General features: G+C 39.0%; 1 protein-coding gene across 1 annotated transcript in view; it reads left to right on the top strand.

The window, feature by feature from the left end:
* LAMA3 (laminin subunit alpha 3) overlaps positions 1-24138 on the top strand; it is a 119265-nt gene extending 95127 nt beyond the window's left edge. Inside the window, exons 52-78 of the mRNA XM_037381515.1 lie at positions 856-972; positions 1509-1663; positions 3027-3168; positions 3766-3865; positions 4243-4359; positions 4443-4622; positions 6422-6564; positions 7610-7786; positions 8925-9076; positions 9175-9337; positions 9822-9955; positions 10086-10236; positions 11099-11218; positions 12127-12251; positions 12605-12725; positions 13917-14057; positions 14847-14977; positions 15878-16009; positions 17636-17780; positions 18060-18226; positions 19333-19522; positions 19826-19966; positions 20771-20930; positions 21053-21180; positions 22678-22771; positions 23115-23234; positions 23416-24138. Of these exons, the coding sequence (XP_037237412.1) occupies positions 856-972; positions 1509-1663; positions 3027-3168; positions 3766-3865; positions 4243-4359; positions 4443-4622; positions 6422-6564; positions 7610-7786; positions 8925-9076; positions 9175-9337; positions 9822-9955; positions 10086-10236; positions 11099-11218; positions 12127-12251; positions 12605-12725; positions 13917-14057; positions 14847-14977; positions 15878-16009; positions 17636-17780; positions 18060-18226; positions 19333-19522; positions 19826-19966; positions 20771-20930; positions 21053-21180; positions 22678-22771; positions 23115-23234; positions 23416-23561 (3792 nt within the window). The 3' untranslated portion in view covers positions 23562-24138. The remainder of the gene's footprint in view (positions 1-855; positions 973-1508; positions 1664-3026; positions 3169-3765; positions 3866-4242; positions 4360-4442; positions 4623-6421; positions 6565-7609; positions 7787-8924; positions 9077-9174; positions 9338-9821; positions 9956-10085; positions 10237-11098; positions 11219-12126; positions 12252-12604; positions 12726-13916; positions 14058-14846; positions 14978-15877; positions 16010-17635; positions 17781-18059; positions 18227-19332; positions 19523-19825; positions 19967-20770; positions 20931-21052; positions 21181-22677; positions 22772-23114; positions 23235-23415) is intronic.
* Positions 24139-24422: the final 284 nt, after the last annotated feature.

Raw genomic sequence — 24422 nt, 5'->3', positions numbered from 1 at the left:
TTGCTGAAATACATCACTGTTTTAGCACACTTACGTCTATCCAGTTTGCTAACACTGCTCGAACAAAAGAATTTCTACATTTAACTGTCCTTTTCAGTATTTAATTATACCTTTATGTGCATGGACTGTACAATATGTGTGGCACATATCTATGCATGGTTGTTTTAAAAGATGGACTCATCTGTACAAGTCATAAATCTCCTGATACACTTCTCTGGTAGAGAGAGATTTGACAGATTACAACGATAGAAACCCAACTGAAGAGACCTAACGCATCCTTACCTGCAACACCACTTGTCTGGCTGTGTTTGTGGTGTGCCATTGCCCTAGGGCTACACTGTGGATTGTCACAGGGCTGCTCTAGACCAAGGAGCTTCATTCCCCTCAGAGCTTTCAAGAGGATAAGGTGGTGAGAATTCACCCCCCCCTTTCTGGTAAGATCCCCAGATGAAGGGATAGCGTAATCATTTTATTTCTGCCTTTGAAAGAATGCAAAGATCAGGGTAGTCACCAGGGATCTGTTTTTAGTTTCCAGGTTTGAGAGATCAGACACTTAGATGGCCTGCCCTGACGGTTCATCTCAGCTGACCTGTACTACTTTTGCTTTGAGTGCTAATTACTGAGCCACTGTAGGCTGCTGCCAGCTGTATGCTATGCTACTGCAGACTCCCAAGTTTTCTCACCCTTCTAATCAGTAGCATAGCATTAGTTCCTAAACAGTATAGGCATCTGATTAACAAAGTGATAGCACCTTTCATAAATCCTACTGCAAACTAGATTTTAGGTAGATACGGTTTTCCCTGCGTCTCATTTTTAACTCAATCACATGGTATTCAACCTTTTATTTTTCCTCAGAAACAGATTGAGGAGACAAATGTACAACAGAACGGTATCTTGGATATTCTGAACTCTGCCCGGTCTTCCCTGACACAAGCTAATAGTGTACTTGGATTATTGCAAAAGAGCAAAGAGGTATAACTGACATTCTTAAATTAGGGTTTAAAATCCCACTATCTTGCTGTCACTGTAATGGGTAGCATAGCTCAGTGGCTAGGACAACAGGCGTATCTGGGCCTCACCAAAAGGGAAGGGTCTCACAGCCCATCCTGGGTGCGAGAGGAGCCTGCCTACACAGGTTTCTGTAAGAGCAGCTTGTTGAGGGTTGTGGTGTCTGAGCTGCAGATATCAGAGTTTGGGAGAATATCTGTGAGACATACCATAAGTGATTGTGCTATTCTTGTATTTCTTTCTGGGCGATTGCTTTAGCCACTGGCAGAGACAGGATACCGGGGTAGAATGGTCTTTGGTCTGACTCGATTTTTACCTAATGGGTCTGGAAGCATAATGTAATGACTTAGCAGTTGTTTCCAGTAACTTGCAGGGTAAGTTGGAAGGGAACTTTTTTCCCCTTGATCTCCTCTGATGCAAAGTATATGCAGTACTGAAGGAGACAAGAACAAAATCATGCGTGTATATATAAATACACTTTTTTCTTTATAAACCCATAGGAATATGAAAGCCTGGCTGCTCAGCTGGATGGAGCAAGGAAAGATATGAATGAAAAGCTGACAAATCACTCCTTATCAGCAAGCAAAGAACCGTTGGTGGTGAGGGCTGAAGAACACGCCAAATCTTTGCAAGACTTGGCAAAACAGCTGGAAGAGTACGTTGCCATTCCTGTAAATGAGCAATTTTTGTACATAACATCCATGGTTGCAATGCTCTGTCTGTAACTTCACTTGATTTAATGGCCATTTGCAAAGTTAGAAAGAAAATCAGTTTGTTTTTTTCTGCTTCTTCATGATGTACAGATGTTTTCTTTTCTTTTTTCCCCAGAAACCAGGTCTTCCTGTATTTTTCTTGGGGTTTTTTTCCCCCGGAAGTGAGGACTCCCATAATACACTTTTGCATTACTGCACTAACACTTCATTAACTTCTTACTAACAAGAAAAAGCCCTCATGTATAGAGTGGGAAGATGTTTAGAATATGTCTGTCTTAGTATTATTTCCTGTACTCGTACTCAGGGATACTTTTATGGTGTCAATGAATTAGGGCAAATAATTGGAAGAAATGCTATCTTGGCAGTCTTCAGACACAACTGTTTAGCATTAGTGAGGAAAAGACTTCCTATAGTTTTCTCATCTTTCAAGGAATCTTCTAGAAAGGCAAAAATATTATAAACTTCATTTGAATTAAGTGTTTCCATGGTAAAGTAAAAGTAATGGAGAGGGAATTATGAATGAGGTTTTGGAGGCCTTCTACAGTACATCAGAACAAAATTTAAAAAGCGAAATGCTGATTTTTATTTTTCTTTGCTATGTAAATTGTTTCCATTTTGTCAGTACACCAACTAGAAACTCTCAAAAAGTTAGATTAAAAAATACCTAACTCAGCTGGAAAATTCTTTGCTAAAAAAAAAAAATCATCTATTTTTTGTTAGTTTTCAGAGTGATTTTTTTTTCAGTTAACAAGACACTGTTCTCATAAATACAAGGCGGCTACTACTGGGCAGTTGCGTAGCTCACAAGGAGTAAGTAGAAGAGATTTTGTGTGTTGTTTCTGATTCCAGAGCTCCTGTACTGGTTCTTGGGGAAAACACAAGAGGTCTTGTAGTTGTTCCATCTTGTGCCCCGTGTGCCACTCCTGCAGGATGTTGAAACAGCCAGAGGCGATCTGGAAGCTGCAGTTCTCTGAACTCCCTGAACTGAAGTGTATCTGGGGGGCTGTGATCGAGGTGGCTTACTGACCTTGTGTCTTGGTGCATTCTCCCTATCTTAATCATGTAAAGACTGCTTTGGAGACCCACAGTTGTGCTTTTCCGCATGCCTGAACTTATCCCATCTTCTGAAGAATTTTTTCATATTGGTCTGCCTCCCAGTGTGATTTTTTTTGGAATGAAATTACAGATCTAACTGAAAAACATTTTCTGTACTGGTGTTACTTAGAAAATACTGAGTTCAGGTCTGTTCAGAATACTTCTCAAAGTCTTTGCAGAACGCTGCATTTTTCACCCTGTTTCCCACAGAATAAAGAACAGTGCCAGGAAGGACGAGTTGGTAGGCTGTGCTGTGGAAGCTTCTACTGCCTATGACAATATTATTAACGCCATGAAAGCGGCAGAGGAAGCAGCCAGCAAAGCTGGGAATGCAGCTGACTCAGCTTTATCGGTAAGTACCCATAAGTGGCCAAATGATAGTAAATTTGCTACAGCTAGATTTATTTTATTTTTTTAACTGTCAGAGAGGCACCCAAATCAAAGAGCTCTGTGTCTTCGCATGCCTTATTTGTCTGTGGCCATTATATGAGTTCCTATTCTTCATGTTCATGAATTAGTCTTGTTCAGTACTAAATAGGCTGGGTACCGCCTCTCTGATGAGGCTGTCCCTATGAATACTAACTGTTCCTTTCAGTGCAAAATAAATAGATCTGCATAAGGCAAGCCCAGTAATCACTGAAGGTGATTTCAGGTATTCTTTTTTACTTTGCACTAGTCATACCCACAAGCTCTTCAGCAGAGGAGTAGCATCCAACAGCTGTGTGCTAATAATTTCTTCCTAATGCCCCAAAAATTTCTCTGAAGTTTGCTGAAGACCAAGGCTGTGTTATGCTCAAGTTAATCTTGCTAACTGTTGCTAAAGATTATCTTCACATGAAATCTCTGCCCTTGTAGAGTTGTTTTTTTAAACTGGATTGGGCTATCTCTTTTACTCTTTAAATTTTAATATTATTAAAGCAATCTTACAGTACCATGCTTCTGTTACCAGACTGTGAAGAGAGAAGATCTATCAGGAAAAGCTGCAAGGTTAAAAACTGAGAGCAGTACTCTCTTGAATCAAGCACAGGAGACTGAAAAGACATTGCAAGGTACCAAGAAAATGATAGTAGACGTGTTGGCCCAGCATGAGAAGCTTTCATTGAACCAAAAATTTTCACAGTTCAGCAAAGCTCTGCAGAACATATTTAACCAGAAGAGGCTAGTTCTATTATAATGGGACCTCTTGTGATGGTTTTTTCCAATGGCAAAAAGGCAAGAAAGTAGATTCCCTACTTCTGCTATGCTATACACCTTTGCAGTAGCCCTGTCCAGCAAATCCTCTGCCTTGTACTTGTTTTGCAGTGCACTCAATGCTCAGCGGCAACACGAGCTGTGCAAGAGTGCAGGCTGGTGCTGTGACACCACCTGTCCAACAGGAAGGTGGTATTTTGTTTAAAATTCACACAGGGCATTCACTGTTTTGCAGCTATTGGTCCAACCCTTGGAGACATAAAGCAAAGACTTGATGTCACTGATGGAAAGAAGAATACACTGCAAATTGATCTTGTCACTCTTCAGAATAATCTCAATGGGATAAACAGAGGTTAGTTACTTACTGATCACTTCAGTTTTGCCTCTTTCATCTATGACTATAAGAATCTGCATATGCATTTGTGTGTGTTTCAGATGATATCGACAGCATCATTACCAATGCAAAGGACATGGTAAAAAATGCCAAGGATGTCACAACTAATGTATTGGATGAACTGCTCCCAATGCAAGCAGATGTGGAAAAAATGAAGAGTACCTATGGAAGCGTACAGAGTGCTGGCTTCAGTAAAGCACTGATGGAGGCAAACAATTCAGGTATTGCAGGAGCTATCTGAGGCTTGCCAAGTCACTGTTAAGTGAACATTGTCAGTTTTGCAGCAGAAATATTAGTCATCCAGAAGTTAAGCACCTAGCCTAAGCTAGTGTTCTGAGCTTCCTTTATTGCCAGTAGAAAGGGACTGGTACAGCAGAAGATGACTCAGGCCATCCTGTAGTATGTGTTAAAAGGTGATACCATGGCTGGTGTCTAAAGACTTGGAGGCCAGTGACTAGCAGGGTACCCCAGCGTTCAGTGCTGGGTCCAATCCCATTTAACATCTTCAGTAATGATCTGGATGAAGGGACAGAGCATACCCTCAGCAAACTTGCTAATGACACAAAACTGGGAGGAGTAGCTGATACAGCAGAGGGTCATGCTGCCATTCAGACAGACTTCAACAGGCTGCAGAAATGGCCTGATGGGAACCTCATGAGGGTTCAAGGAGAAGTCCTGCTCCTAAGGAGAAACAGTCCCAGGCACCAGTGTATGCTGGGGGGCGGGCAAGCTTGAAAGCAGCTTTGCAGAAGAGGAAGGTCCTGGTAGACAGCAAGTTATACATGAGCCAGCAATGTGCCCTTGAGGCAAAGGCTGAAATGCAGAAGGTTCCCTCTGAACATCAAGAAACACTTTTTGATACTGTGAGGGTGACCGAGCACTGGCACAGGTTTCCCAGGCAGGGTGTGGAGTCTCCATCCTTGGAGATATTCAGAAGCCATCTAGACATGATTCTGGGCAACTGGCTCTAGGTGGCTGTGCTTGAGCACAGGTGTAGAACAATATGACCTCCAGAGGTCCCTGCCAACCTCAGCCACTCTGTGGTTCTGTGATCGTCTACTGCACTGTCTAGAAAGGGACCTAGACAGTTAGCTTAGGCTAGATGTCTGTTAGCTGAAAGTAAAATGCATTGCATAAAGCATGCATTGAATACAAAACAAGCGACAATCACAATCCCAAGAAGCGTCTTTTTTATCTTTTCGGCAACTTTGTCTGATAGTCAAGTGAGAGAAAACATTTTGAGTAAGATAAATACAAGAGCTAGCCCTGCATGTTATTGCAGAGGCATAAGTCATCCCTGCAGTTACAAGACCAGCTTAGAAGTCATATTTAGAAAAATAATAGCTCTGGATTTCTTTTTATCTGCTTTCCGTATCATAGGATTTCAGTCTGCTAATACTTTCAGGCTATTATTTTGCAATCAGTGGAGACGAAAAATTGTTTCCTGTTTTAATGAAAGTTGAAATTCTCATAGTATCTCCTTTTCTCCTGAAATAAGCCTGCCCAGATACTATAAGGCTCACTACTGAATTGTGCTGGCTAGCAACCCTGACACAAGAATACAAGACATGCCCTACTTGCTCAGGCCAGTGGTCTGCCTGCTGCAGTATTTACTCTCCAGCTGTGGCAGCCGGAGACGCTACTCAGGGAATGCACATAAGCCTGACCCTTGTCTGTTGTACATTATCCTCATCCTCTCCTAGCATCCACAGTCACTGAATAATAATGTTAGAGAGCATATCCCTGTCTGTTCTATTTAATTTTTTCTTCTGGACCTTCATTTATCTAACACATTTTTGGAAGTGCTGACTCTGTCTGCTTCTGCAAATACCTTTGGCCAGAAATTCCAGGAGTACAACATCCTCTGTATAAACTGCTAGTATCAGTGAGGGCTTCCTAATAATGTAGCACTAATGAAAACAGTTCCATTGTCACCCTGCTCACTGCTTTTCTGATAATCGTGTAGTGATACCTGTTTTCCTCCTCCTTTCTATCAATGATATTTTTTCTTTCATTGCAGTAAAAAAATTGACAAACAAACTTCCAGATCTGTTCAGCAAGATCGAAAGTATCAACCAACAGCTGATGCCACTAAGCAACATCTCTGAGAATGTAAATCGCATAAGAGAGCTGATTCAGCAGGCAAGAGATGCTGCAAATAAGGTCTGTACTGAACATTGCAATCATGCTTGACCTCGGTGGTCTGGACACACAGCAGTACTTTTGTTCCTCTTTCTCTTTCTAAATAATTTTGTCAAAATATGTGTGAAAGACCAGACATACATGTCATTCAACAGCACCACCCAGCACTTCAAGTAACTGTCATGATGGGAAGCATAATAATTTATACACAAAAATGAGTGGATGCAGCAGCATCCTGCTCCATCCTCCTCCCACAGGGCTTTTTTCCCAGGGCATCTCTGCAATACTTACCTGTACAATAGCCTTTTGCCTTCCAAAGTACGTTGTGGTGGCTTTGGCAGCAGTGGCAGAGTCAGCTCTGCAGCTTAGCGGCAGGGCTGTTCACCCACACATGGCCAGTTGGACGCTGACACTGCAAAAGAAGTTGTGTAGCCATAGCTGCCCCAAGATGTTATGAGTTGGCTACTAGCACCTCCTTATTAGACTGTGCTTTCTCCATTTAAGCAACTGCTGTAGTTGGTGAAGGGGTAGCGTGGTCCCTGAGAAGCATCTCTGAGATCATCACAAATAACCTGCAGTTAAAATGGATAAGAGAAATCTGTGACAGTGATGTAAGTAGCTGTAATAGGATGTGTCTTTGTTAATATCAGAGATGCATTATAATTTCCAACAGATAGTCAAGTCCAGCTAAGTGAAGCATCAGGATGTGTATGCTGACATCTAAATAATGCATAGGCTTGCTCTTTAGAGCTGCAGGGCACATCTTTCCCTGTCCATGTATTGAAGGTAACAATTACTTGACAGAGGCATGGCCAGGGTTGATTAATTGATGTCTGGACTGAAAAAGTGCTGTGTTAAGTGATAAGTATTGATAATACAGAATGCGGTATTATCCAGTCTGTTTCCTAATTATATTGTTTGGTAGCGTCAGAGCCTGTAGTAACTAATGGCTATAACATGACTAGGATATGTAATAGGATACTTTGCAACTAAAGACAACAGTGAAATAAATAGGAGTAGTAGCAAGAGATAGTTATAATGGACTGAATTTTGTTTTTCTTAACAGGTTGCTATTCCTATGAGGTTCAATGGCAGCTCTGGTGTAGAGGTTCGACCTCCAAGCAACCTTGAAGATCTGAAAGGCTATACTTCACTTTCTTTCTTGCTCCAAAGACCTCAGAGAAGATTAGACACCCCCCAGAGGGCATCAAATAAGTTTGTACTGTACCTGGGTAACAAAGATGTAGGTATATTTTGATATTTAATCTGATTTTTAGAACAGACGATATGCTTTGAGAAACAGATGGGAGATGGTTTATTTTAACTGAAGGTTATAGCTACTGTTTGGCCCATTTATTTGTAATTGCCATTATGTAGTGCCAGAAGTGTTTTGTTCATTTCTCCACCAGCAAAGTAACTTGTTGGCTAACTGACTGCTTTGCCCTTTGATGCTTTGCTGTTTGGTCCTTTGGAAGTTACTTCTCTGGCATAGATACCATCACACAGTCTTGTCAGAACTGATAGTTTCTGCAGCAGTCAGCACAAACTCAGAGCTTTGACTCTTCCCACAATATAAGTCACTGTGAGTTTCTCTGTCGATTAAAAAAAAAGTGATCATTTCAGTTTTAAAATTCAGTCCCTCAGCTCTTAATTTCTTTCTCTTCTGAATATGCAGAATAATACAGACCTGCTTGTGCATTAAGGCTTGCTCAAGCACAGTCACTCTAAAAATTTCCTGAATGTGGTCAAACTATGTATTTTTAAGTCTTCTTACTTGACAGCAGCACGGTATCTGTAGTGAGTCTTGTGGATACACAGAAAGCTGTTTAAAGGTAGTTGTTCTACACTGGATTTCAGCTTTTTATCTCCTGAATATCTGCCTGGGATATCAGTTGTCAGCATTTTAATTGTTAGTTGTGCAATATGGTATGTTGGAGAAATAAAATGTGAATTGTTTGGGAAAATTACTGCTTCCAGTCACCTCAGCAGAAACTATTGTCCTTGACTGAGTGCTGTTCCAAACATGTTTTTTATTTCATAGATGTTGAGTCTAATTTTTAGTAAAGGTGTCATGTTTTCATGGCTTTAGTTGGGAGATGTTACAAATGTGAAAATTATTTTAGCTACTGTTGTTATAAAAATAAATAGCCACACCAGTTTTCAATTAATTTATAGCTATATTCACTGAATCAGTGCAACATACAAGATTACAATTTTTTCTTCCCAGAACTGATAAACTTAATAACAATTCTCATCATTAGGTGAGTAGATTTTTTTATGACTCATGCACAGTATGATGGTGTCTCTAAGGAAGTGCTGCTGTATTATACCCTCATTAACATTAATCATTTATTAATGATTATTTGCTTTGCTATTCTTAGGCTTCCAAGGACTATATTGGTATGGCTGTGAAAGATGGTCACCTTACTTGTGTTTATAACCTGGGAGATGGCGATGTAGAAATAGATGTGCAGTCATTAGTGACTCAAAGCGAAACTGAGGAAGCTGTTATGGATCAAGTTAAGTTTGAAAGGTATATGACCCACAGTGCACAACAATCTTTTACAAAACCTGCTAAGAACATCTTTTATTAGTGTGATGTGACATTTTGCCTGTCTGTTTTGGTTTTAGGATTTACCAGTATGTAAAGCTGAATTACATCAAAGCAGCAACATCAACTTCTCCAGAGTATGAAAGCCCTTTGACTGCAAGCAGTGGAGGCAGTGACACTCTCTTAAACCTTGATCCCAGCACTGTTGTCTTTTATGTTGGAGGATACCCACCAGATTTTAGGGTACAAAGAGTTGTTTAGTCTTTTAAAGAGATTTCCATGTTAATCATTCTGTTGTTCTTACAAGTAAACGTTGGAACTAGCAGTCTTTCAAAAGCTGTGTAAAAGTTTATCCATGTCAGTAGGAATAGACAGTATGCAAGGAGATGCTGCTTCCTACAGAATCTGTATAGCTTGTAGAATGCTAAAACTCAAAGCAGGGAGTATGATGGTATTTCATCTGCCGAGGACAGCGTGAAACCTGTCCAGCCCAGCTAAGTGCTATTCCTAATCCATCCATATGACTCCAATTTAAATCATGCTGCAGTACCCCTGGAGTGGTATCAGATGGTTTGGATATTATATAGAAAGATATAATAGTTTTGTGATATTTAGAATGTCATGTTCTGTGTCATTATTATTTGCAGTAAGTTTTAGCAGTTATATGTCAATGTAAAATTTTGTTGGCTGATGTTGACGGAGTGTTTTTGATGACACTATTTTGCAGCCTCCACGTAAGCTAGACTATCCTCATTATGAAGGCTGCATTGAATTAGACAACCTAAATGAGCATATTATCAGCCTTTACAACTTCAAGAGGACTTTTAATCTCAATACCACTGAAGTGCAACCCTGCAGAAGGTATGATATAAACACAGAAGTGTTTCACAATTCTGTAATTTTATCATTATAAAATTATAATGACAGTAAGTCCATGAAGTAATAGTTTTTGCTCTCATATATTCACATCTGTGACATTCAATTATTACAGGTATAAAGAAGAGACTGACCAAAGCTATTTTGAAGGCACTGGTTATGCCAGTGTCACACTGAAAGAACCAAATACCCTCAGCCGGGTACGCTATGAGCAGACAATTGAGACTACTGCAGATGAAGGCATCGTGTTTTTTGCAGCAAATGGGGTAATTCATGGAATGCTTCTGTCTGTTTTGTTGTCCAAGAACCTTTTTTAAAACTTTGCCTACTTGAGAACATGTTAGATTTACTAATAACTGTGAGGAAGTTTCTTAAAAGTGTTATTTTCATGTGTGTGGCAGTTTAGTAGATTCTGCTGCATGTTTAATGTCATACAGTTTAGTTTTAGGTAGTCCTGCAAGGAGCTGGGAGTTGGACTCCATGGTCCTTATGGGTCCCTTCCAACTTGAGATATTCTGTGATTCTGTAATGGCTACTGAATATTCACATTATGGAGGCTGAGAAAAAAATCCTTCCAAGTAGTTCCTCCATTAGGCCATGCAGAGAATTCAGAACTGAGGGTGGGCAAGGAGGATGTAATTTGAATTGAACCAATTTTGAAATATTGCAGTCCTCCAAAAGTGGAAGTGCACTCTTCCCAAATCTAGATACGGGTGGTAACAGAGTAAGGAAGAATCTAGAAAATGACATGGTGCCTTATACCTGCAAAGGTGCTCCAAACAGCAGTGATGCTACTTATCTAATAATATTATAGGCATGTTTGCAATCACTGTGACACGTTCAGGATAATTTCTCAATGCTATAAAAAGTCAGTAGACGTCTTGAAATGACAAAAAGTCCTCTAGAGATTTGGAGAATACATTTGGAGCTGCTGCCAGATCTGTTTATAACATTTTAAAGTAATTATGGTTGATTATTGTAAGTTTTAGTCTGCTTTGTGTTATCTTTCCCCTTCAAAAGCTTTACTGAAGCAACTAGATAGCTTCATTGCAATTAGTCACATGACAGTGAAATATATATGAAACGTTGGCAGTTTAATTGGGTTGGTGTTTGGTCTTTTTCTTGCAGGATCAGTTCATCAGCGTGCTCATTAAAGATGGTCATACTGTTTTTAGATACAAAGTTGGCTCTGAGCCTCCAAAAGAAATAGAAACCAATACAACTGTAAATGATGGAACATATAAACAGGTATGTCATCTTAAACAATCAAGTGATCATTATTTGTAAAAATACATGTTAGCTGAAACTAAACCCCCTGTTGTAAAGTTTAGTTGTGAAGTTTTCCTTTTGTGTTGAGGACATCAAGCTGCTGGAGATTAGTTTGGACATGTGAAAATTAATCTTTCTACCGTGCATTCCTGTGAATAAGTTCAGTTTTAACAGAGAAACCACCAAAGAAAAAACACTTTGACAAAGCAATGCTTTATTTAAAGAGAGCTGTGTACCTTGCAATTGTTAACGTTAGTTTAATATTTAGATAAAGTTTTTTAACCAGCTGAGAGTTTATTTCTTCAGGCCAGGCTGATCTTTGCAGACATCATTTTCTGTTGTTGCTTGTCTGCTTAGCTTCAGTCCGGCTGTTTTGAATCACTACCAGAGTGAAATCATAGACATTGTTAAAACCTTTGGCTGCCATGTTGATTCTCCCTTTTCCCCTTACTGCATCTCCAACTAAATAGTATAGGTCACAGGGTCTGCTGGAGGGAATCTTTATGCCATACTGGGTGAAGTTCCCTCCAGCCAGCTGATCGACCTAGTCTTTGTATCAGGCAGCAGCTCCGGAATCTTCAATTGCAAATAGAAGGCAATATTTGAGTCCTAGGTAAGGTGTATTTGTAGGGCAATCTTCCTGAGGAAAATAAAACCTCACCTTGTATTTGGATAGTAGAGTGTTTTCCTTAGGCATTTACTCTGGCTAAATGCCCAGATTTTGCAAAGTGCCTTTAAACTACTGCAGTTGTTCTGGATTTAAGTCATTAGTAAATAAAAGGAGAGGAAAAAACCCTCCATTGTGTCCTACTCTGTGGGAGTACATTTAATCTGCTAAATTCTGGGGTTTCCTCAGTGAAGTAATTCTTATTATTCACCTGTTTCAGATTCATTTGGTGCTTGCCCGAAGTAAGAATACTGTTCACGTTAGTCCTGATATTAAAGCCAACATAAAAGTCTTCCTTTTCACTAAGTACTACTTAGGTGGAATTCCACCTACTCTACGGGAACGGTAAGTAACTATAAAAAGACTTTTTATACACAGGGTTTGTATGGAAACTCCATCTAAACTCTTTCATTAGGCACTTTTTTTCACACTTTGTTCTGGGTGTCTTATGTAATATGAAAATAACCAGCATATAATGCATGATCATAATCTGTGATTTTTGGCTAACAGTGGGACCTCTGTTGGAGTGTATCCTGAAGATTGGGTTTGATCAGCCTGAAGTATGTGTGTGCAAGAAAGATTGCTTTTGTTCTGTTTTTCTATTTCTTATATTGTCAGCATTTACAGGCTATTGTAATAGTGTGTGCTTTGAAATACCAGGCTACTAAACTCTTTTTCCTTGTACTCTCTGAAACCAGCTTTAATATATCCACACTTCCATTCCGGGGCTGCATGAAGAATGTGAAAAACCCTAACACTGCATCTGTTATTTTTGACGAGACTGTTGGTGTCAGCAAGAAATGTTCAGATGACTGGAAGGTAACTAACAAAACCCCTTAAAAACTTCTGCTGGATTTCACGGAGTCTGGTCTGTCTATAAATCCTGGACCATTATGTTTTATTTAGATCAAAAATTGTATTTGGTTAACATGTGACGGTAATAAAAGAAGCTGGGCTTGATATAAATATATGGAAGAAAGGAGACTCCACCCCTATTGTGATAGCTTGCTCCAGCACATAGTCCACCTTCTTAATCAATACTGTGTACAATTAAGAATTCATATTTACCATGTAAACTTGTTGGCTTCCAGTTGCTGTTATTGATTAGGCCGGAATACTAAGTTACTTAATACTATTCGGGATCTTTCCTCTCTCCAAGGTGCTTATGCTTCCTAATTAAATGACCTCTCAACCTTTTTTCTTGAAAGAGCTAAAAGACACTACTACCACTGAAGTCTCTCATTCTAAGGCTATTGCTCCACTCATCTGATTGTTTTATAATTATTTTCTGTGCATTCTTGAGTTTTGCCACATTCTTTTTAAAATGGGACAAGGTGACATTTCAGTGTTGGCTTAACCAATGCTGCATGCAGAGATGAAAATTATCCTGCTTCTACTTACTGCTACTTACATGGTGCATGATTCCATTTCCCTTTTTCCTATGGCACTGCACTGAATGCTTGTGCTCGCTTGCTTTCCCTTTGTGGTATCTAAACCTTTCACAGATCAATTTCTTTGCAGGTCATTTCCCTCCACAAAGGATCTGACCTTCATTCTTCATCTGTATCTGTATAACTTCTCATGTATTAAAATGTGTTTTGTTCAAAAGGGCTCAGGTGTATTCTGTCCTATGACTTACACTGTTTCAGTTATGTAGCTCATCTGCACAGCTCTGTACTTATGAGCCATTCCTCCAGCTGCTTACTTTTACGTCCTCAAATGTGAAAAGTTTCAAAGCCATCATGCCGATGTGAAGAGTAGCTAGAGACGAACAGCTGATTGTACTCGGCAAGCCTCACCTCCCTTTGGAGTTTCTCAGATCATAATTAATGCTGGTGAAGCCAATTCAGTCAATCTGTTCTGTACTGAAATAATTGTACTTGCAGTTTGCCTTGTGCTTGGTTTTGGCTGGAGACAGTCACAATTATGTTGAGTAGGGCAGTTGTCCCATGTTGCCATTTCTTCTGATTAAAAGGAGAATCATTGAAAGCATTATTATCTCTTTTTCAGCTCGTTAGATCTGCAGCTTTCTCCAAGAAGGGAACACTGAGTCTGAGTGCGGCAGGTTTCCCATTTCCCAAGGATTTCCAAGTTGGCTTTGGCTTTCAGACCATGGCATCGACTGGAACACTCTTAAATTACAATCTATGGGTATGAAACATGTTCCACTTAGAATATGTGATTGGTTTGATTTCTGAGTCAGTCATGCCTGTTTGTGACTCTGTCAGTTTGGCATCAGTTTGTGTCCTAAGTCTCAGGTAGATTCCTGTCTTTTAAGCCAAGAAATAGCTATTAGAATCATCTTTTGAGCATGGCATCTTGCACATCATAAGCCAGAGAAACGCATCCTGGCAATTTCTTCACTGGACCAAGAAGCAGTTTGACAAGTAACTGAACTTTGAACTTGAGCCTTCTGCAGAGTAGCACATGCACACTTAACACCACCATCCCAGTAAGATAACTGTTGCCTAATACATTTGGCCGAAAATTTTCCCAGCAAATACTGGCATTCTGCCCACACAGAAATGTTACCACCCGTGATGAAATATGCAGAGGAAACCGGTTGATTTTGGTTATGTTCCCTCAGAAAGCAGGGAAGTTCAAGCAGAATCCCATTCTTGCTGGCTGGAGGAGTTAAGAAATGAGCACACACCAGGCATTTGAGAAGTGGAGAACTGAATCCTCTGCTTTTTGTAAAAATAACTTAAGTATTTAAAAAAACAGTTTAGTATTCAGAGTGCAGAGGTATTTTAAAACAGGAACTGGGCTAATCATTCAGAATTTGGTTTAATACCTGGTACTAAATGACTGAGAAATGCAGTTTTAGTGTAAGAAAATTTCTTTGCCAGAAGAGACCACTAAGAACTGTATTAATGGCAATATCAAGGCGAACTAAAGGCATTTGCAATTACCTGATCGTTTTGTGGGATTCTTTTATAGCCTAATATTCTTACCATCTTTCTGAGACCTGGCTCTGTAGTTGCAAAGATGATAGAGAAGGAAATCGAACTGAAAAAGAAATACGAAGATGGGTCAATGCATTATGTGACAGTAATAAAAACAGACAACACGTGAGTTCAGTTCTTTATCTGATTGTTTTATGTTTTGGTTGGAGAAAGAAGATTAAAATTTTTTGTGACTTGTTCTTTTGGTACACTGCTAAAAATGGCCTCTGTTAGCAAAGGATACTGAAATAACGAATCAAATGGAGATTTTTTGGTCTATGAATGTCTATGTCAGTCCCTGTGATGTTTCAGCCGTACACCTGCATGTCTTTTATAGATTTTTATAGTCACTATGCATGTCTTTTATAGATAGTGTGAGTTTTGACTGTTGCTCAAAGCTGGAGCTTTGGAGCTCTTCCCCTTCCCATAGTTTTTACACATGTTACTGTAACATAGGTGGCTAAAGGCCCAGGGAAGAAGCTAATATTGTGTCTCCTTTTTCAATAATGATCTGTTATGCAGATATTGGAAAAGACAATATACTGAAAGATTTTGAAATCATATTGATTTCTTTGGAACACATAAAATGACATAAATGTTAGTTGAAGTGGAAAGCTTTGAATAATTTGCTATAACTTTGGGTTATATATAACTTAATATTATCTGTACTAGTTGTTGCTAACATGTTAAGTGCACCATTTTGACACAAAGGATGAAATCCTGTCCCATATTTGTCAATGAGAGTTTTTTCATGAATTTCACTTGGATCAGGATTTCACTGTAGGATTGAAGTACTAGTTTCAACTCTGGCTTAGTATCTACTGCTGAAAAGCAGAGCAGTTTCCTGGCAGTCAAAAGAGTACATACTAAAAAAAATCCCAGAAGTAAGCTAATGAAACTGTACCATAATTACAATGTAACAAAAAAACACATCTGTCAAATGCTTCTCTCTTTTTGTGTATATTTCATTTAGGTTCATAACTATTTCTTTAGATCTCATGCTTATTTTTATTCATGTTGTTTCAGAGTACATCTACTGGTTGATGATGAGTCGGTAACAGCATCAGTTGACCCTCTCAGAGCACAGGCATTAAATGAACCTATAAAATTTGGTGGAGATAATTTTGAAGGCTGCATTTCAAACATCTTTATAAAAAGGTATTTGGCCTACAAAAATTTCTGTTGCATGCATTTTATCCTGTTTGCTTTCTTTAATCATATTAAAATAACTTTTTGCTAAATTGCTTTTCTTCTACATGTGCAAAGCTTTCAAGAACGTGTAACCTTGCTGCCCCCAAATATTCTTTCATTGAGGTAGACTATACATGGTATCAAGTTGTAATTAAATCTGCTGTTCAGATGTAATGGGATTTTAGTCTGAATCATACCTGTTTAGTAGTCTTTTAATCAAAGAATGAACTCAACATGGTGAATTGCAGTGTCCCAACAAGGCATCCAAAAAGATCTGCTAGGTTGTATCTTCATAGCTGCACAGGGAGTCAGACAATGAAATGAGGAAAGCTTACTGATAGAACCAAAATGGGTAAACAAATGAGAGCATATGTATAGAAACCATGTGCCTGATTTATGTTGTCTGGTTTTTTTTTTCACGTTTATCTGGTTAATAGAGACATCTTACAGGCAAAATTTACAAGCAAAATCAGGCATAAATATGTTCTTTAAAGGAAAGCATTCCTCAAGTCACAAGTGGTGTCCTAGTGGGGCTTTGTTTTAGCTAAGTTTTGACAAATATTTATACATGTGTAGAGTTTACAAAAAATTGTGTATTTTGATTATCATAGACTCACAGTATGGTTTGGGTTGGAAGGGACCTTTAAAGATCATCTAGTCCAACCCCCCTGCCATGGGTAGGGACATCTTCCACTACATCAGGTTGCTCAAATTATATCTTCATTTAAAGCACTGCAAGACAATTAAGTAACCAGTGTATTAACTTTCCCATAAAAAAAAAATTGGAAAATTGCTTTTAGTACAAAAATAGATGGAGAATTAATATTGTGGCTAGTGTGATTGAGTGAATGGAGAACTGGAACAGAACTGAAGAAGTTCAGGTTCTGCTACCACTCTTCTCATAGAAAACCAGGGGCAAGGAGCTTCATTGCTTTTTCTACTTGTAAAGTGTTCTGTAATTTACTGATTAGCAGTGCTGCATACAACTTATGAAATTATAGTATTACTTAACATTATTCTTTATACACACAGGATGTTGGTTTTGACAGTCTTTCTGATAATGTGGTTATAATACTAAAGCTATATATTAAGTTGTGATGGGCTTTGCCCCTTGACAAATCTCATTAAAACATCTTATTTAAGGAGAGGGTGAATCACTGAGTTAGCAGGACTTGATGTTGCCATTTTTTCTTGATCTGCCACTGGTTATGCATAATTAACCAGCAAAGTTTTGTAGTCTGATCCAGAAATCTTCCTCAGGCAAGGCTGCTGACATTTTTTGCCCTTTTTTTTCAATGGAATATTGGTTTATTTTGAATAGATAGCTTTCAGCAAAAGATACTTTGTTTAGAAGAAATGCAAATAAAACATCAGAGTTTTTCCATAGCCAAAAAGAAATGGGCAGAACCAGGACAAATACGAACTTTTTACAGTATCGAACATATATTTTTCATCAAAAAATAAAAATCGATACTTTAATGTCAGGTCACTGGGAAATCTATTTTGTACAGAACATAGTTTTACAATATGTTGTTGATTAGGCTAAAGAAAAGGAATGCTGTGTCACAGCACTTACTGCTTTCATCACTCTAGGTCAGGACAGCTCCCTGAGGTTCAAAATCTTGTTAATTATACTGCAAAGACTGGTGTATCCCTTGGAGTGTGCCGCAAATACAAGAACCTGGAACCAATGCTGCTGAAGGAATTTAAAAATCCTCTCAGGCTTAAGGTGCTCAAGGTATGCTTATTTTTACTGTCATCTTCACTCCATATTGTCTGTACAGCCATGGTTTATAGAACTGAGATTCAGATGTTATTATTTTCCTTCCATCTCACATCTGAAGCAAGTTCTTCCTGTGTTGAAGTTGCATGCTAAACCCATACCTGTCCAGAATGACAACAACTTCTCTGCCATTTAGAGAAGTCTGTTGACTGCCTCAGGTGGGGACTCTTAAATGTGTAGATTGAAATGTTTTTCATGTGCATGCATAGTAAATGTTTTGGTTCTGTCTTACAGGTACAGAATGAAAAATACCTTGAGTATTTGAAAACCACTAATGTGCAAAACCAGCAAAAACACAACTTACCAACCCAGCTAAATGTCAGCAGTGAAGCGTATCTCCTTGGAAACATCCCCAACAGTTTCATATCCTATATGTTTTCTCCACCGTCATCTACAGACAGGTAATACAAATGTTATATGTTCTCCTAATACTTGAATTGTCAAAACTGCTGGAATCTTTGGGTACTAAAGAGTTAGGATTTTCATCTTGCTTATAGGGTGTTGTGACCCAACAGACTTCCCACCTCCTACTCAGAGCGGGGAATCCACTTCATCACTTACGGGCCTGGGTGGTAATCACTAGGACTCACAGTGTGATTAATATGATTACTTTAATGAACACCATAAATCAATGCCCATGAGCAAACTGCTATCCCTTGATAATATTATAATAAGCAACACACAGGAAAGTAAAGAAATAGCTACAGAGTTGATCAAAACATTATAGTAAGCTACAAGCGAAAGAAAGTAAATAGACACAATGACCTGCTCAGAGGGAAAGCGCAGTGTGGCAATGATAGGGAATTTCAGGCCAGCTAAGAGGGAGCTCCATAGAGCGCTCTCTGAGTTGTGAGATTTTATACCCTTGCAGTCACGTAGGCTTCTTGTAGAGACAACTTCGATAAGCAAGCCTTTTTTATCAGTTTAGACACAACACAAAGGTGTTACAACACTGGCTGTGTGTTCCCCCTTAGCTGATAGATAGTTTTATCTTTTGGGTTTTGTTCCCATTGAGATGCAGGGTGTGAGCAAGGCATTGTTATCACATATGCACAGTAGGGATCAAGGGACTCAGAAAGGGAGAAACTTACCCGGCCTATGCCCTGTCCTGCTCCTCTCTTATGGCTTCAATGGCAGTTTCCCTTCTTCAGCACACTTCTTTGTTGTTTTTTCCAAACAGCAGCCTGAACCTCACATGGAGCATAACAGAACAGTGCTTCTAAAGGTTCAGGCATATTTTTTTCTCTGCTAGTATTTACCCAAACTGAGTAGATTGACTTGGATATGGTGGAAAATTACAGTGCATATTGATGTCAAGTTCTAAGCCTGAATACGTCAACTTTCATTCACGTTCAGAAATGCAGGCGTTGTAGAACCCTGTGATTCCACCCAAAAGCTATTCTGTGTTTCACAAATCAAGTTTCACTGGCATTTTTCTGGAGTACAGAAAGAATACAAGAATTAACAAAATAGACCTGTATTTGAATATGCTTACTTTCCTCTACAGGTTACTTTTTTCTGTAGATGTACGGACTCGATCATCAAGAGGATTAATAGTTTACATGGAGGAAAGATCTGAGGGCTCTTATATGGCTCTCCACATTTCTAAAGGACGTTTTGTCTTTTCACTTGGCTCTGGAGGAAAACGAATCAAAATCAAAACCAGTATTAAATACAACGATGGGCAATGGCACACTGTAAGTAATATGGCATGGGACCATGATGAAACCACAACTAGCATTCAGCCGGCACAGCCTATTGAATTTTTAAGGCATTAGAAATCTGATTTTGGTCATCTGAAGTTAATGCCGATGCCTGAAATTTCATGTGGTTGACAGGCCTCTGTTATGACGCAACTTATAGAGACTGATGGTCCCAGCATGTTATTTTCAGTTTAAATATTTCAGCAAAATGTGGTGTTTAAGTTAAAGTAAAAAAGGCTCTAGTGGCTTTCATTGGCTTTGGGGTTTTTCATTCTGTTATGTTTGTACCCTGCAAAGGTGGTCTTCAGCGTAGATGGGAAGGATGTCCGCCTTGTTGTTGATGGTCTAAGGGCCCAGCACGGAAGATTAGCAACAAATTCTGCCATCAACATTAAGCCACCAATCTACGCGGGAGGGCTGCCATCACTGAAAAGACAGGTAAGTAACTGACACATACACACACACACTCCTTGTGCTGCACTAATTACATGTGAAAGTGTTAATATGCAGGATCTCCATGCTGAAAAGGTTTGGGGGATATTTCCAAGCACCAAGTGAGCACCATCTGTGACTGGTGTTTGCAGTTGTTCAGATCTTTTCCTCACTTGTTCATACAGATCTCAGCTGGATCCATATTTTCAGCGTGTGTTGCTGAGACACTGATGACAACTATGTACTTTTTTCATTTCTATTCTTTAAAAAATAGAAAAGACCGAAGTCACATTTGTAATTCCACTAATACCCTTTTCCCACAGAATATTCACCTCAGTGGACTAAGTGATAATCTGTAAAGAAGCAAAGGAATCCTTCTCATTAAGGAATTATGAATGTAGAAGTGGATTTCAATCTGAAATATGTCTGGTTCATATTACTTTAAAAATTGGACACTTAATCATGCAGGGCATTTTATAAACCCAAATGTAAATAAACAGCCTTTTAGGAAGGGAAGGACATACTTGAGGTTTCACAAATCCTGCTGTGTTGTTGTTTTGACACATCATTGGGAAGTATCTGTTCTGCAAGCAGGAGTTATGTTAACTCAAAATCAACTGTTACTTTCCTGTTTTAAATTCTTTTTAAAAAAATTTTGGAATACCTTTTCACTGCATCAGATACGGGGTTTAGGTGCCTTTAGTGCCAGCTGGCTTTCTACAGTCCAACAGTAAAAAAGAACTAATGGGTATTCTTGCTAAAAAAATTGCCGTCATGCTTCAGCATTCATGTTTTGAAATATGCTTTCAGAATATACCAATGAACAGTTTCAAGGGTTGCCTGAGGAATTTGAAAATGAATGGAAAAGTCATGAATGCACTTCAGCAAAAATATGGTGCACTTCCATGTCTGGATGTTCCCATGGATACAGGGATTTACTTCTTTAATGAAGGGGGCTATATCACCATTGGTAAGCTGTGTAGAGATTATGGTATATGGAATTATGAAATATGTGCATGTATAAAGATTATTTTTTTTTTTATATGGTTTTCCAGTTACCTCCTCCTATGGTCATTGTTTAATTCTCCACAGGTAATTTGCTGACAGGCCTGGATTTTAGGATTGTATTTACCATTCAGCCAAGGAGTCCAACAGGTGTACTCCTCCATGCTGGAAGCAAGCAAGACAGCTACTTGACTATTTACATGGAAGGAGAAAAGGTAAGTACAATCTGTGTTTCCATTTCAGCTGTATTGACCTCACGCAGCAGGGGGAATTCTGATCTTAAACTCTGGACTTATATATGTTACAACATTTGCCTGTAGGTATAACGTTAAACAACTTCCTCAGAGTTGTTTAAAATGGTCACATGGAAAATTGAGCATTTAACCTGTCTCTGTGCCTCCATTAGCAGCTTCCATTGTTTGCACACTACTTTGCACATGCTTTCTTCACAGTGGTCAGCAGTAGGGCTCAGTCGCAATTTTTTCAGGCTTCTGAGCCTTTGCAAAAACCCGCTGGGGTTTTGGCCAAAGACTACAGAACTCTGTGGCTTATTCCCACTCCCGTGTCGGTCATCATGTGGCTGTACTGATGCTGCTCCATAACCATGTCTGTTATACAACTTGAACAGTCTTGTCTTGTGTTAGCACCTTCTCTAGTTGATGGGTGTGCCATAGTGGTGATTATTATCGCTGTTGCTTTTTCATAATGTAACAGCTTCAGAATGAGAGTCTTGGACTACAAAACTATTGTGGTTGCTGCTGAAGAGACAAATAGAAAGATACCAGTGCTCCACAGAACCTGCTATCTCACAAAAAGGTTTGAACTCGCATGAGTCTAAGCTTCAGAAAGCTCAGCTTTGACCTTCTCTTCCCAGATTAGGGAACTTGGTGTTATTATTTATCTTGTTGTCATCAGTTAATTTCCCCCAGGTCACTAATTCCCATTAGCACATGGAAGCAGGGGCAGCACCAGCTGGGGACTCCTTAAGGGCAAGACTGACCACTTTTTTCAGCGGTAACTGAGATTAATGCTGTCTGTCAGTGTGGACAGGATGAACCAGGAAGCAATAAAAGGCCAATGGCACACTGTCAATCAGGCTGATGGGAAGCAGACTCAGTATATCAGTTACCTAACCATTACCAAGTTTGTCATAACCATCACACCAAACAAGAGTTTGAGCGGAAGATGTTGAAGAAAAAAAAATTCACTTACAAGGAATGAGAAGCAAGATGTGAGAAAGCACAAGTAGATGCTTGTTCAAAATGTCATCATAAATAGTCAGGCTGCAGGCTTCATGAGTGAATTATGAGTAGTCCAAAAGTGTGAAAGGCCAGAGATTTGTGTATTACAGAGATTCTCTGAGGAGATGCCAAACATGTAGATGACTACTTTGGGAAAGGAAGGTGTAGTAGGAAAGACCTTGTCTGAGAGATTATGTTGAAAGAATTAACCTAATTTTTTAAGATTGAGAGGGAGAAACAAAGGTATGGTTTTATGCTTGTAAAATTTGTCAAATATCCTCTGCTTGGATTCTATTAGGGAAATTTACTTTCCTCTTGGAGAGGATAATTTCTGAAATACATATACAATGACTGTGACTCTTAAAACCAGGGGAACCCCAGCCATTACAAGTTCAGTAAATGACTTAAAGTTCTGTATTTTTCTGTTGCTCTTTGCTTGGCCATGGTAACTTAAAAGATAACCTTTTTTAGGTCATTGCTGCTGGAAATAGTGGTGCTGGAGAATTCCAGACATCAGTCACACTTAAGCAACCTCTGTCTGATGGACAGTGGCATACTATTGCAGGTACGTTGTACATACCAGTTCTTCTGAAACTTTGAAAGAATGGTGGGCACAGAGCACTGCAGCTCCAGATTTTCATTAATCATTTCACTTCTGTTTATTCTCAGAATACTTTTTAGAACAATAGAAGTGTCTTGTGTTAATCCAAGGCTTTACATAAGACAGTTTTTCTGGGCTGTATTTGGCCCCAGAGTACCTAGATATGTTGATCCGACTTCAAAATAAAATAAAATCTGTTTTTCCTAAGAGTTAAATTTCAAGGCAGATGCTATCTAAAAATACTGCCATATCTAGCTGATTCTTTAATGGGGTGAGAAAGAGTACTCATTTACCTGCTGCTTTGCAGTCTCTCGGAAGGAGAACATGGTGCAGCTAGAGGTGGGCACACAGAGTAACTATACCAGTGGACTTCCACCCTCTCCTCCTAGACGTCTGCATCAGCCACTCTACTTTGGCAAAATTCCAGGTAATATTATCGCTTCTTATTTTTTCATGTACCTACTGGGTTTTTTTCCTTCCCAAAACAAAGGTCCTTTTCATGCACGTAGTCCTATACCATTCCTCCTCTTTCAAAAGCCTTGCAATAATTAATGCTTTTTAAAACCATTCTTCTTTTATTAACTTGATCTTTACCTTGTTTTTTGTAGCAAATTTGGATGCACTGTGGCTTCCAGTTAAAGACCCATTTTTTGGCTGTCTTCGGAATATTAACATCAATGACAAACATGTGTCCACCAGAAGAATTTCAGAAGTTCATGGTGTAGTGAGTTTGCATGGGTGCCCAGCAAAGTAACTTTGCTGTTCCAGTAGTTTACACACATCAGGCTGGGTCTGCTGAAGTACTGTGTGAATTTGTGCAACATGGATTCCCTTTTTGCTGATCACTGTGTCACTACAATCAGACTGGTTATTCAGAACAGCTGGTGAGCAAATGCATCCTCTGGATGTGGACTGTGCCAAAGCAAATTAAAAGTATTTGCTTTGATAAACTCCCTTTTAAATGTTATTGATTTCCAAGGTAATCCATTGTGCCTTTTGAAATATATGCAGAAAATATTGTATATACCCTACTGGGCCAAATTCTGCTCTCACCTACAACAGCATAGACTTGAGTAACTCCAGGGTCTTAATTTTGGAAATTTGCTTTAATGCTGGTCATCTTGAGAGCAAATTTGATCCACTAATATAAATAATTTTATAAAAATATAAATCTCTGTGGATTGATGTTTATACAGAAATGTACATTAAAGTTAAAAGTAATAATAATAATATAAATGGAGTTTGAAGCACTTTAAGGAATGAAACTCTGGAAGTTTGTTACAATGCTAGGAATTCTGGGGCCAAATAAATGCAGTACACTCTTAAAACCTCTCATTTTCTTGTTTGGTTATTTTAACCTGGTGTTTCTTTTATGTGCTTTTTACAGGCTGCTAAATCCTGCTTGCTTTATGCAGATACTTCTGTAGCTTTAAGAAGATGATTTGCCTGAATAAGCAGGAGTCTGTGATCTCTGCTTATTAGAATCTTGTTGTGGTTGGTTGACCTTGGCTGGATGCCAACCCACTCAGCCACTCTATCACTCCCTTCAGCAGAGCAGGGGGGAGAAAAGAAGATGGAAAAAAAATTGTGGGTCAAGATAAAGGCAGTTTAATGA

Source organism: Falco rusticolus, chromosome 3 (genome assembly GCF_015220075.1).
Source record: "Falco rusticolus isolate bFalRus1 chromosome 3, bFalRus1.pri, whole genome shotgun sequence".
NCBI lineage: Eukaryota > Metazoa > Chordata > Aves > Falconiformes > Falconidae > Falco > Falco rusticolus.
Note: the sequence above shows the minus strand (reverse complement) of the source record. Positions and strands in the feature narration are given on the sequence as shown.